Genomic DNA, 13,686 nt, shown 5'->3' with positions numbered 1-13,686 from the left:
TTGAAGCTTAGACAGAAATAATGACTTAGTTTTTATACTATTCGGTTATCTTTCAATTTTCTTCACTAACAAATCTTTATTTCTGACTTCTAGACTAGTTTATTTATGCAGTAAGGTCTGTACAAATTATATATTATATGATATCTATGTAGATTTACAGGAATTGGATCTAATTCTATTATTTCATAAGCCGTAAAACCACTTTGAGATTGATTTTGTTAAGATAAATCAGATGAAAGGAGCTGATCAAAGATTTTGACCAGGACTAATTACAAAAATTAGATTCGCTGCGAATGGGGTCTTCTACTACTACTTGTGCCGAGAAAATAAGTAAGATGTTTAACGGGTCGAATCCAGTATAACGGGTTCTCTAGACTTTCGCGCCAAGGTCATTACAGTTGTAACAAATGATCTTCGCTTCTATGGTCTTCTCACAATTCCTGACCTATCTTCTCCCCTATCGAAATGAAATCTGCTGAAATCCTCAAGGATTTCAGGGTCCCTGAAATTCCAAATCCAACCATTTAAATTTTTTCGTACACGAATCTCAAAGCAGACAGAATTTTATGCACAAATCACGAAATATATAGATGGTTAGATTGAGAATTTCAGGGTCCCTGAAATCCCCATGGATTCCAGCAGATTTGAACTCTCTCCTATCTTCTCGATTCTTCTCTCTCACTCTCGATCGATCAATGAATGTGATCGCCGCCGCTTCCTCCGCCACACCGCCGCCAATGCCTCCATCCTTCAAAACCGTACTCATCTCTCTCCCTTATCTCATCACTTCTACCCCAATTCACTCCTCTCACGGTTCCTCTTTGCTCTTCTCAGGTTAGAGTAATCGTAAAGGGGCGCGTTCAAGGCGTGTTCTTTCGCGATTGGACAGTGGAAAACGCGAAGCAGCTCGCGCTAAACGGGTGGGTCCGAAATCGCCGAGATGGGACCGTGGAGGCCGTCTTTTCGGGTAAACCCGAATCAGTGCAAGAGATGGTCGAGCGCCGCTGTCGCGTTGGGCCTCCGGCTGCTGTCGTCACTAAATTGGATACTTTCCCTGCTGACGAGGTCATCGATCCAGATCAGGGTTTCCAACGCAAACCCACGGCTTAATTTGTAAGAGAATTTTTGTTTTCAATGTGATCAGGTTTTGTTCCTATTGGGTATTCTGAAATGAAGCTTATTGTACGAGTATTGAACTTTCAGTTTAGCTGTTCATATAGTTCTGTGTTAATTTGAGTATATGATATGGACTAGAATATATTGTACCAGAAATTGAGCATAGTTTTTATGAAGTTTGAAATTTGCAATTGATTATGCTTCCATCTTGACATTGAGTGAGTGAGTTCTATTTTATAGTATGGGGTACATGATAAGAAATAAGATTGCAAAATTGCTGGTACAAAAGCTATTAAGTTATAGACTTATAGCTCTTCAAGATATATCTGGTGATTGGTACAGTTAAGTCTTTCATTAAACTTCTCTGCTCTTATTTTTTTTTTTTCCATGAAGGCAAAGTACATTATTTTCTTTACACTAAATTATCACTATAGTTTAATACTACAACATACACTAAAAAGCTCAAACACTGTTCTTGAGCTCATCCTCTCTTTTCTTAATCTCTACTGGCTTGTATGTATAGTACTTGACACAGACCAAATAGTATATCAAATTCAACCCTTCGAGCAGTGCAATGAGCCAGTAGAAATAATCGAGTTTGCCTCTATTGAGATTATCTGGCAGCCAATTGGATCCATCTGGCTGCGCGCTGTACTTGTGCACGATCGAGACAAGCATGGTGCTTATGTAGCTCCCTGCTGAGATTGACATCCAGTAAAGTGCAGTGGAAGTGCTTCTCATGCTCTCTGGTGCTTGGTCGTACATAAACTCAAGATGGCCTATTGACGTGAATGCCTCCGCTATACCTAGGATTGATTTGCATATTTCAGTCATCTGCACTATGTATAAATTGGAAAAATGAACAACAAATTACCTAGATTTGAGTTGCAAAAGGACCTTTAATATTTTCTGCTACTAGCAGTTGGGTCTAAGCTTCTGTTAATTCTCATTTAACAATGGGAAGAAAATGACATAAATTGTCATTAGAAAGTAAGTGGCATTGTTAACAATGTAGAAGACTTATTATTTTGGAATTCTGTAACTGTTTTTGCAACATAAAAGGGTTGTTTCAATGTTTTCTTCAGAAGTTAGTAATTCATTTGTGTTGTTGTTTTCATATTTCGTTCACATGATTAAATTTAAAAATATAACAGAATGTACCAGTGAGCCGTGGCCTTACCATGTAGTGCGTACTGGGGCACGAGCCAGAACACGGGAATTGGCACAGTGACACCTGGCAAGTCAAGTAGACCCGCTTGAGCTGCCACATGCTTTCTTCTTGCCTCAACGAACCCAGCTGTCATTGTTGCAAGGGTCGTAATCACAAAGCCTATCCCCATCCTCTGCAGAAATGTTAGTCCCCTATCCAACCCTGTAAATCTCCTTGCAAAAGGAACTAACAAGCGATCATAAACAGTGATGGTGATAACCATGGAAAGGTAGCTAAAGACAGCCATAGAACCAGGAGGTATTTGGAAGGTTGAATGCCGCGACAAGTGGCGGTCCATGGTGCGGGCTTGCTGGAGAGCAAAGGTGTTTTGTTGGGCTGAGGAGGTGATAATGAGGATCCCGGCGGCCCAAATCGGGCCCATGCGGATCACTGACTTGAGCTCTTCAACTCGATGCACAGTGCTCAGTCTCCACAGGTTTGGGGTTGGAGATTTATCAGATTCAGTTATAATTGCTGCTCTGTCAAAGAAGCTGTAGATAGAAATCATAGAATGTGCATAGCTAGGTTAGTGCACTGAATTATAAGTAGTTTGAATTAAAGATTGGGATATGAGGTTTTTGGGGCCAGTTCCCATATTTCAGGTCAATCAGATGCCATTCTTTTTTAAGTTTGTCAGTAAGTGTTTGGGTTCTTTATCAATATGCTGATTTGGCTGTCAAAATGCTCCATTGTTGGGTCCGGACAGTATTGGTAGTGAAGTAAATTTGTTTTGTGCCATGGTGTGACTAACTAACATGCCTTGACTTTGGTCATGTGCTGTGACCAAACTTACATAGAGTGGTCATGCCATGTTAATAACGTCATGACCGCACGTGTTGTGACTGGTCATGCTTGGTAACTTTAGTAACGTTCAACTATTTTTTTTCGTAATTTAAGTTAGTTTAGTGAAAACAAATCAGAAAAAAAAAAGTGGAGAAATTTGTAAAATAAAGAAATAATGTTGGGAAAAATAAATGTTGTGATTAGGTCAGCTTGCATGTCGTGACTAGGGCAGTTGCCCCATTCCCATGCGGTGCCACTTTTCACACGAGTGGACATGGCACGTGACGGAGCTGGTCATGGCGTTGTGTTCATGTCTGATTGTGTTTCGGTTGAATCTGTATGGGTAATCATTCAGATTTCCTGCTTTTATTTGAGTTCTGATCTGATCTGGTTATATTTTGCATTTGGTTAGATGTTATGGTCAGCTTTTGTTTCCTGTACTAAAAATTGATTGCTAAACCTTTCTTGGAAAGCCATACTATGTTGGTCAGAAGCTAAACTGTTCTATCCTTTGGGTGAGCATATGCCTGTTTACTGAAGAAAAAAAAAATGAACATGTTTTCCTGAATAAAAAAATTGGGTACGTATACGCAGCTTGGTAAATTATAGAAGTTCATGGTTATCATTCTTTGTTCATATATTTTCTTATTAGTTATTACTGATGTTGTGATGTGGACCTATTTTGTATTGAAGGTTTTAATTGACCCGGAATGACCTATCAATGATAGCTATCAGTCACCAAACTTTGATTTACATAGAATAAGACAAATCAGTGGTATTAAAGTAACACCTACATGTCTGTATCCACTCAAATCAGATATAGTACTGTTAGTGGATGCTTCAGTACCATGAACTAGTCAACTTTGTTGAACTGGTTAAACTCAGGCACCAAATAACAGACCTGACATGACTGGCAACCACCCAATTTCAAATGTTTATATTTTCTTTTGCTGAAGCTTAATATGCCAGTTGGCACTAACTGGCACTGGCATATGCCTATTCCTCAAAAAAAGGAAAAAAAAATAATAACTAATATATTTTCCTAGACCTAGTGGCTGGCATTTGCTGCATCATGCCTGACAAAGGATTTGGATATCGAGCAGCTGCCGAGCATGAACCGCATATGATACGGCCATATTTTTTAGGGTGGAGATTAATATGGCTCGGTTGTTGCTGTCAATTTGTCTCTTTTAATTGTTCTCACTCCTTTAAGATCTTGTCCGTATGTATTTTTGGGTCATTTCACTCCCAGACAATTTTGGACGCATTCACCAATTAAAGATGACGCAGAATCACCGATCACGTGTAACGACTTTTAAGCCGAGATCATGGATCCTCTGTGTATTGCATATTTGCATGGAATTGGAAAGGTCCCAAAGTACACAGTGATGCATATTAATAAACTACACAGTGAAACACACGCTCCTAAGTCCTATCTGTCTGGATAAGAATTCACATAGGGGTGTCAACGGAAAATAAATCTGCTCTAATTATCGGGAAATTTCAGGATCCTGTAATCTCAATCTCAACCATTGATCTTTCTCGAAATGTGTGCATGAAAATTTACCTTTTTTTTATAATGTTTTCGAGATCTGTGCACGGAAAAAATTGACGGTTGATATTGGAATTTCAGGATTCTATAATTCCTCCCGGAATTACAGCAGATTTGGACTCGTGTCAACGGGTATAATAAGAAGGATCGGGTGGAAGTATTTTTGTATCTGTACTCGTATTCGTTATAAATTATTTTTACTCGTATCCTATCTTTACCCGCTACGAATTACCTTATTCGTACTCTATCTTTATCCGTTATGGTTGTCGGATAATGAAACAGTAGCAGGTAAATAACATATAATGTTAATATAAAAATTATTTTTATTATTTACTAAATAAAATATCAAAACACATTTATTTCACACATATATATGACGTTTAAAGATCTAAATTTTATTGGAATTTGTTGGAATTTATTCACGTGTTTTGATAGTTAATTAAGTGTAGTACAACTATATAGGATAGTCAATTGTCCAAGTTTAGAAAAATTTAATAAAATGCATTTTTTGAAAATACCAAGAATAATTGGAGAATGGATATTCATTACTCATTAATATATATATATTTTATTTTTTATGTAATTATCCAATTGAGTAACGGATATGAAATAGGCTTTACCTGTACTCTTATTCATTTAGATAATGAAAACAAAATCTTTATTCATACCCGTACCTGATAAGTTTACGAAAAAAAAATCCTATATGTATCCTTCTTATTGAATATGGTACGGATTCGGATAAACGGATAAAAGGGTGCCATTGACACCCCTAAATTCAGATCTTTTTTCTTTTATTTTTCCGAGACCAAATATTATGTGTTTGTAGTACATTAAATTATCGGTCTGAAATATTAGAAATGTGTGATATTGATATTTCAAAAGTTTAATGCACACATATGGATAGTTATAGCTAACTCGGACTTAAGCCAACCTGCTGAGGCTACTAAGTATACATCTCAAAGAGAAAGAGGGAAGAAAATTAAACCGGTATAGACAACAAGTTACATGGTTTATTGTTTGTAGGTGCCACAGGAGATCTGTGGCTCTAAGCACCGTATATAGTATAGACACGTAATTCTCTTGTTCATTTTATATATTCACAGATATGGCTGGCTGCTAATGGGACAGCCGTTGCCTCTTCTGGTCTGTACTTCATTATATCACTATATATCCTATCCCCACTTTGTCCTTGGTTGGCTTGTCATGTGAACCAGGAAATTCTAAATCGATCACATCTACCTCAAAGTTTCTTGAGATTTTGATATGAGAAAGACTACTGTCGAGTTTATACTGAAGTACTATGCAAGTTCAATACTACTTTTATATGCTCTCAAGCAAAAAAGTCTCATAAGCTCTTGTCGAGGATATCTTACTTGATCTCTCATTTTAAAGAATATAATTTTGACTTTTCTTGAAAGAAAGAATATAGTTTTGGCTTTGATTAATATTTTTTTTTTTGCTTGTCCGTTTTAATTTAAAAGGATTTCTATTGGATAATGTGTTTTGGAAATTAATTAAAAAAATGATCAACATTATTATGTATAGCAGGCAGCTATGAACTAAGAAAGATATAGCGTTTCAGATCTAAGAAAGATATAGCGCAATTATATAAACTAGGGTGTTAATTCTTGAGTTCACCAATTTTCTTTGTGAATTTAACTTCATCTACCATATGAGTGATGGTCTAGATCTACATGCGGAAATTTTAAAATTTGAAATTAATTTAATATAAACTATAAAGTCAAGCGGTCCAAATTAGAAGGTTTATAAATTAATTTTAATGTATTTTTTTTTTGAATATTTTTTTACCATTTGACTATATACAACATTAATTCAAAATTTTAAATTTTTTTGCATGTAGCCGCATTCAGGTATTGGGTTTCAACAGTTTGGATTTGTCATTTAAAGTCAATTCAATAAATTTTAGAGTGAGTACACAAAAGGACTCGATGATATTGAGAACACCCTAGTTCTACTCTAGTTATCTAATTAAACCAATGTTCTAAATAGCTAGCTATAGCGGCGCTATAGCTTTTTCAGACTATAAACGCTGAGCTATGAGATAAAAGTGCGCTAACTCAGCTACGACCGCTATAGCTGTAATAGCTGACCACCATTACTGCTATGCACGACGCACTATTGCTACCGCTATGCTACATGGGCTTTTTTTTTACAATTTATATGAGCTTCTGTACTTATATTCTTATTTCTAATGCTGCATGGTCTTTTACGATTAGTATATATGTTAAACCAAACTATGTATTTTTTTATTTTATTTGTGATTTATTCTCTCATTCTATATTGAGAAATATTCAAATATTAATTCTTCCTTTTGATTGCTCTTCGTATAGTATTCATTTGTAAAATTATTATCGTTTGTTTCAATTGAAAGCTAATTTTGATTATTATTATAATATATAAAATGTTTAAATATGTATACTGACTTCATTTATATTATAAAATTAATTCCTCTTCGTCTATTATAATATGTAATACTATGAAGTATGAACTATTAAATAATGTTATGTTTTAGATCTTTTTTTTTCTTCTTATTTGCGTAATTGATAAAAAGTATAGACTTAGATTAGTTGTTATTTAGTTATTACTCCAATTCTCTAATATTGATTATGTTGATAATTAGTAAAAATATAGAATAAAAAATTTGAAAAGGAAAAAACGCTATGTATGATAGCTTCTGCTATAGCTACACTATTCGCAATTTTTTTTTTTTTGGTCTCTCTGCTGTGCCGCTATAATTGCTATTTAGAACCTTAAATTAAACCACTATTTTTCGCATGAAAGCATTGATCAAGAAGAGAAGAAAGACCAATAGTTGGGTGATATAATTTTGAAATTTAAATTTTAAATTATTAGTAAAAAGAAACAGCTACTAGTGGGACGGTCGTCGTTGCTCCAAGCCTCCAATTACTCCACACTTGATCATCAATGCTCTCAATCATCACTATCCTAGCTAGTCCCATCACCTAATTGTCCTCGGTTGATTAATTAATCATCTACGAAGGTTAATTAATTCCATCCTATTTATATCTACTTCCTGGAGATTTCGATGAGACTTAATTTGGACACACAAATTTGATGAGATTTTATTATATTTTAATGAGGAAGTTGGGATATATAAATTCTTTCAAATCCGTTCGGTGTCATTTTTTTTTTATTTGAAATAGTTTTAGTTTGGTTCTTATTTATTTTTTCCAATTAGTACAAAATTATGAAAAAAATAAAATTAAGTCCGGCATAATTTTTTCTCTCGCACATCTACTAATTAAAGAGCAAGGTTAAAAATTAAGACAAAACTTAATTAGAATACCACCAACGAGATGCAATCAGTTGATAAAATGTTTGTAGATTTTTTTTTCAAGTATATAGACTTTAGGTGATTTTTTTCTCTATTTGACGACATAATGAAAATTGATGTCAATTTTGTTACATTTTTTTTAAAAGAAAAGGAGATGTAAAAATTTCTTTGCTCACTAACGGAAAAAGAATGCAAAGTCACTTAATTGCTCATATTACATAAATAACAGTATGATTACACCTCTTTTTATTTTTTTCTTAATTTGATAATTATACTTTTTCAAATCATTTGTTTATAATTTGTTGGTTGATTTTCACCTATGATATAGAACTAATTCTTGTTTTGTAAACGTATTACTTTTTATATATTTATTGATCATTTTATTTTTATTAGAGAAATATAATGATGTCACAAATATTAATTATGAAATAATAATAATTAAAATATCATAAAATGGCTAAATATTTTAAATCTGGCATGTACCTATCAAAATTTAAAATCATTTGAACGGTTTGTTTCCAAACTTAGTTAGGATGCATAAGATTTTAATCAATGTGCTTTCACATAATGCACTCTTCTGTGTTTTATATGATCCATATTGTCTGATAATTTCTGCCCAAGAATATATATATAGTCTTTCGATCTCACAGTCAGAAACATGGAAACAACCTCAGGAAAAAAAAAAAAAAAACTCATACCTGAGTTGATTGGTGTGAACAAGCTTTCCATATAATGAAATTTCGGCATCCATCTGATCATTTTCATAGAGATACTTGGAATCCGATACCATCGGTATGTTTCTCTTTTTGATCGCCGCCACCACCACTTGCACTAGTCTGGTAAACGGGCTTCCACATGGCTCCAGCCGCCTGTACATGGGATACCCCACGGCAAATGTCCCTACCGACACTGCCATGGCTACAGTAGGGATCCCCAGTCCCCATCCCCACCCGACATTATCTTGTATATACACCACGACTGTCACTGCTAGTAACATTGACACGCCCATACAAAAATAGTACCAGTTGAAGAAACTCCATGTCTTGGTTTTCTCCTTCGGGTCGGTTTCGTCAAACTGCTCTGCACCAAAGGCAACAATGCATGGCCGATAACCACCTGCCCCGATTGCATTTAAGAAGAGTGAGGTGTATAGAATTGCAAGTTGCCATGGCAAGGCCTCTTTGCAATCCGGGCCATGTGGGGTGCACGGTGGAGGCCTAAAGCGTGGTAAGGATGCCGATAGTGTCAAGATTATCATCCCCTAGATTGCAAAATTTTGCAATAATTCATGATTTATAAACAGCACTAGGTTTTATTGTCATAAGTAGGAATCTAATTTGCTGAGTATAGTTGGCAACTTGGCATCAAACTTATACTGGTACAATCAGTTCATGAGCTTCTGAACTTGTACTAATTGACTAAATTTATACTGGTACTACATGTTATTACTTTGTGATCGATAAAGAAGTAGAAAAAAAATACTAATTGACCAAATTTTTTTTTTAAATGAGCAATAATTAACAAACTTATATTTGGAATATAAAAAGTAGAAAACATTTTAGAGGCTAACTACTAACAACAAATCATGAGAAATTGAGAACCGGTATTTGGTCTAGTGGCAAAGATAATACTCTCCGTATGAGAGGTCACAAGTTTGAAACCCGGATGAAGATCCCTTGTGGATATTGCCTTTACTAAAAAAATAAAAATTATGTATTGGAAAAAAAAATACAGTACAATTTGGTAAAATAGCGAGGCGCCAGTGATGGTCCAGAATCGACCGATATAGGCATCTGCGAGGAATGCACCAAGAAGCGGTGTCAAACTCCCAGTACCACCGAAGTTAGTTAGAGTATTGGCTGCTTTTGCCAATGGCATGTGAAGCTGCTGTGTCAGGTATGATATCATGTTTGTAGAAAACCCGACGACTGCTATCTTCTCTGCTACCTCATTTGCTACAGAAAGATTCAACACAACATCAGTTTGCATGCATGTAACAATAATTTATGAAAGTTTTATAGACACTAATGAATTTCATACCGAAGATGAAAGGCATTGTTTTGAGGCCTCCTTTTCTCTTCTCTTCTCTGGCAATGGCATGATTTTCTTTCTTTTCTTCCATTTTATTAGGGTATTGAGGTTCTCTCCTATGGTTTGAAAAGCCTTGGAAGTGATCTTGTGTTTATATAGAGAGGAATAGAGCGGGGCGCTCTTATCTCTTTCAATGCTTCTCTCCAATGATATCACGGTTTATTTGGCAAAAACAGAAAAAAAAAGAAAAAAAAAACCTTGGTTTTGTTACATAACAGTGAGTGAATCGGTGGTTTAATACAGAGAAGAAAAGTCACATGTAGCTAGATATGGTTTGCAATGGTATGTGACTATGTGTACAAAAATTTAGGGACCCAAAGTACAATAATATAATTCTAGTGACCATATATAAACGTACCAGATATACTTAAATCAACAAAAAATTCGCATCATTTTGACATGTGTTTTGTTAAACATTTTTCGGTTTTTTATATTTTCTTTATTTTTATTGGCACTTTGTGGTATTGAGAAATGATGAAAGTTCAATCATAGGAGATCCAATTATTGAAGTTTGTTCATGCTAGAAATGTATGATGGATAATTTTTCTTTTTAATTAAAGTTTACTTCAAATTTCATTTTTTTTATGGCAATAAATTAATGGGCTGTACCTACCGTAGATCTAAGTTTACCTTTCCGTATATGAGAAGTTTATTTTGTTTTGTACATCCTTTTGTTTGCTTGGCAGCCTTTTCATGGATTGGAAGATAGAGAGATCAAAGATTTTGGAAAGGAAGTACTGGTCATATGCAAAATTTCCTTGTATAAAGAGAATAGTACGTACTGGTTTGTTAACTAGCTACTGCTACTGGATTCTTTGGAAAAGAAATGACAAGAAGAAAGAGCCAAAAAGCTAAAAATTGTGCTGTCTTTTTTAATTATGGAATGATATACATTTTGAGGAAATTCTGTAATATATTTTTCTGTCTTTTGAGATTCCCGTGTAAATGAAAATTGAAAAGTAGCGTTAATATGGAGTAGATTTAATGCCAATGGTGAAAACGGTACGGATATATTTCCGATAATCGAATATGATACTGTTGTGATTTTACATTATCCATATTCAAATAGTAAATATATACCATATATTTTAATATATATTATAAAAAATTTATGTTATTCACCATTATAATTAGATAAATATTATGAATTTTAATATTATTTTATATTATTTTAATAAATATCCGATCTGATCAGAATCTATATCCATATCTATCCGATCTGATCAGCATTTTACACATAAAACTAATTAAATAGGGACAATTTCTAATGTGTAAAAATTCTATTGTAGTCAATTATATTATTCATGAAAACACTGTAATATTTAATATATCTCCATAAAATTTGACATTTTATCCAATATTCTCTTTTATTTAATTATTTTAAAAACTAAATTGACAAATATACCATTTCATTTCACACTCTCCTCTCCTCTCCTCTCCTCTCCTTTCCTAACCTACCTTATTTTTCTCTCAACTTATTAGAGAAAAGCATTCCAGAAATTCTATAGAATAAACTCCAACTTGCAACGTTGCATCTAGATTTACCAATGATTTACTTGCTCGGTGATAATAATTTTAATTAACTGGAACCATACCTTCCAGGTTGGTCCCACACTTCCGTATATTAATTCAGACTTTAAATCTGGACTAACCAATTTACTGGTCCATTGCTTACTTCGCTCTTCAATGCTTCCAACCTTAAAAACTTGTTCTTGTTGCCAACTTAATATATATTAAAATGGAGAAATTTCTAACAACCTAGGAATAATTAATCTTAGCTATAAACCTTGATTTACAACCTTAAAAAAACTGATTTAGCTAGGTTGGAACAAATTAATTTGAATCCGGTGAATGAAGTTTTCTGTCTTCGATCCCTAGCCAATTGTAAAAGATTACGGTTTCTCTATTTATTGGGTAATTACCAACCGCCTCACCGGAATTTACCGAATACTATTGAAATCTCACCACGGAGCTTGTGACTGCAGACATGGCAGTGGAGGTGGGAGTTGTAACCAGAGAGGTGCTTGAGAGTGGCAAGAGGGTATCGATGGGGAGTGGGAAGTCAGCAAGTGTTGATTCTAATTTACAAAAGATGAAGGATATCAAACAATGAAAGAAACCGGTTTGAAAATCAGTCTTTGGTCTATTGGCAAAGACAATGCTCTCTGTGTAGGAGGTTATAGTTTTGAAATCTTGATGAAAAATTCTCTTGTAAATATTAAATATTTGAGTGACTTGACTTTCAATATGTGCTATAAAAAGAAAAATGAAAGAAACCGATTTACAGCTAAATATAGAGAAAGAGAGAAGAATTTGAAATTAGAAAAAAAACTTTTGTCAATTTAATTTGTAAAATAACTAAAAAAATAGCCAAATAAATAAAAATAATATTTAATAATTTTTTTTTTAGAAATATTTTATATTATGATGCTTTTACGGAAAATGTACTATTTTAAAAGTTTACATGGTATACTGAAAATTCTCCCAATTAAATAACATCTATTTAATTATGTTAGCAGGTGTTGAAAGGATTATAATAATGAGGAGAGAAAAACAATTTTTTTATTTTCGTTCCATTGTTTTCTGTCTCAATCATGCTTTATATTTTTATCTTCATTTTCAAAGTTAATCCGAATAGCTCAACATGATTTCAATATTAAAATGTACTTGGAAACCAAATTTTATATATATATATATTTTTAATTTACTATTTTTTGAAATAGGCACAAAATCATTATTTTTAGATGGTTGAGAAATTTTTTAAAAATAATGATTTTGTATCTATCTAAAAAAGTAATAAATTATTTTTAAAGAAAAATATAAAATGTGGTCGATAAGCACATTTTATTGTAGAAATTATGTTAAACGGTTCGAGTTGACTCTATAAATAAAATAAAAAAAAATTGAAGCATGATTCACATACCAAAATAATGAAGCATTGTGACAAAGTAGGATATTCGGTTCCTAGGATAAAACCATTTGACAAGTAAAAGAAATTGACCGCATTTAATTATTCAATAAGTATCATCCAGCATTTAATTATTAGTTTTAGTTCTAAATTTTAATTTCTCACGAGTTCTTTTCACTTCGGAATTAGTAAATTGATATTCTTAATTTTATATTTAAAATATTTCATTCTCATTAATATTCGCTGAACTGACCCTACCAATTCAAAAAGCACTTAATAATCAGGCAAAAGAAATGATACATAAACACCCTTCTCGGAATTGTTATTCTTAGTCGAGTCTTATATGCTGTCATGAGTCATGACCGTGATATCTTTATAGAATCGAATCAAATGCGCATTATTACAACTGCAGAAGGGGATGTAAATTCATTATATGAACATTTCCATTGAACGATCCTGGTTTAATATATAATAAAATTTCTACCAAACAAAAAAGTTTCTCATACAATTCTACGTAATGTGACACCGTACCTGCAGACGTAAATGAGACCTGTCAGGATCACGATTAAATGCCAAGTTGCCAACACAACACTTGATGCAATGATACTACAAGCTCTATCATCGTGAGACTGAGATACTGCTAGTGTTTGGTAAATGCCCCCGGGGGCCCAACCCGGACCGGTCCGTCCGTGCCCGTGCCACGGGTATGC

At 33.8% G+C, this 13,686-nt stretch overlaps 1 protein-coding gene across 1 annotated transcript; it reads right to left on the bottom strand.

Annotated features, from left to right (window-relative positions):
* Nucleotides 1-1,393: 1,393 nt before the first annotated feature.
* Nucleotides 1,394-10,284, bottom strand: LOC144555402 (Major facilitator superfamily protein). Its single transcript, XM_078303715.1, has 5 exons — nt 10,018-10,284; nt 9,715-9,932; nt 8,676-9,238; nt 2,297-2,817; nt 1,394-1,922 (listed from the first exon to the last, which is right to left on the bottom strand). The coding sequence occupies exons 1-5, from the start codon at nt 10,097-10,099 to the stop codon at nt 1,579-1,581; spliced, it is 1,728 nt and encodes a 575-aa protein (XP_078159841.1). The 5' UTR covers nt 10,100-10,284; the 3' UTR covers nt 1,394-1,578.
* Nucleotides 10,285-13,686: the final 3,402 nt, after the last annotated feature.

The sequence above is a fragment of the Carex rostrata genome, chromosome 6, assembly GCF_964058835.1.
Source record: "Carex rostrata chromosome 6, lpCarRost1.2, whole genome shotgun sequence".
In the NCBI taxonomy this organism is placed as follows: Eukaryota; Viridiplantae; Streptophyta; class Magnoliopsida; order Poales; family Cyperaceae; genus Carex; species Carex rostrata.
This window is presented reverse-complemented; position numbering and strand designations above follow the sequence as displayed.

Bases quoted from the DNA above. Each gene is read 5' to 3' on its own strand.
- LOC144555402 (XM_078303715.1), bottom strand. From the start codon at position 10,099: ATGGAAGAAAAGAAAGAAAATCATGCCATTGCCAGAGAAGAGAAGAGA. The intron at 9,933-10,017 runs GTATGAAATTCA...ATCTTTCTGTAG, and splicing joins AACAATGCCTTTCATCTTCG to CAAATGAGGTAGCAGAGAAG. The intron at 2,818-8,675 runs GTATGAGTTTTT...TTCTATCTACAG, and splicing joins GTTCACACCAATCAACTCAG to CTTCTTTGACAGAGCAGCAA.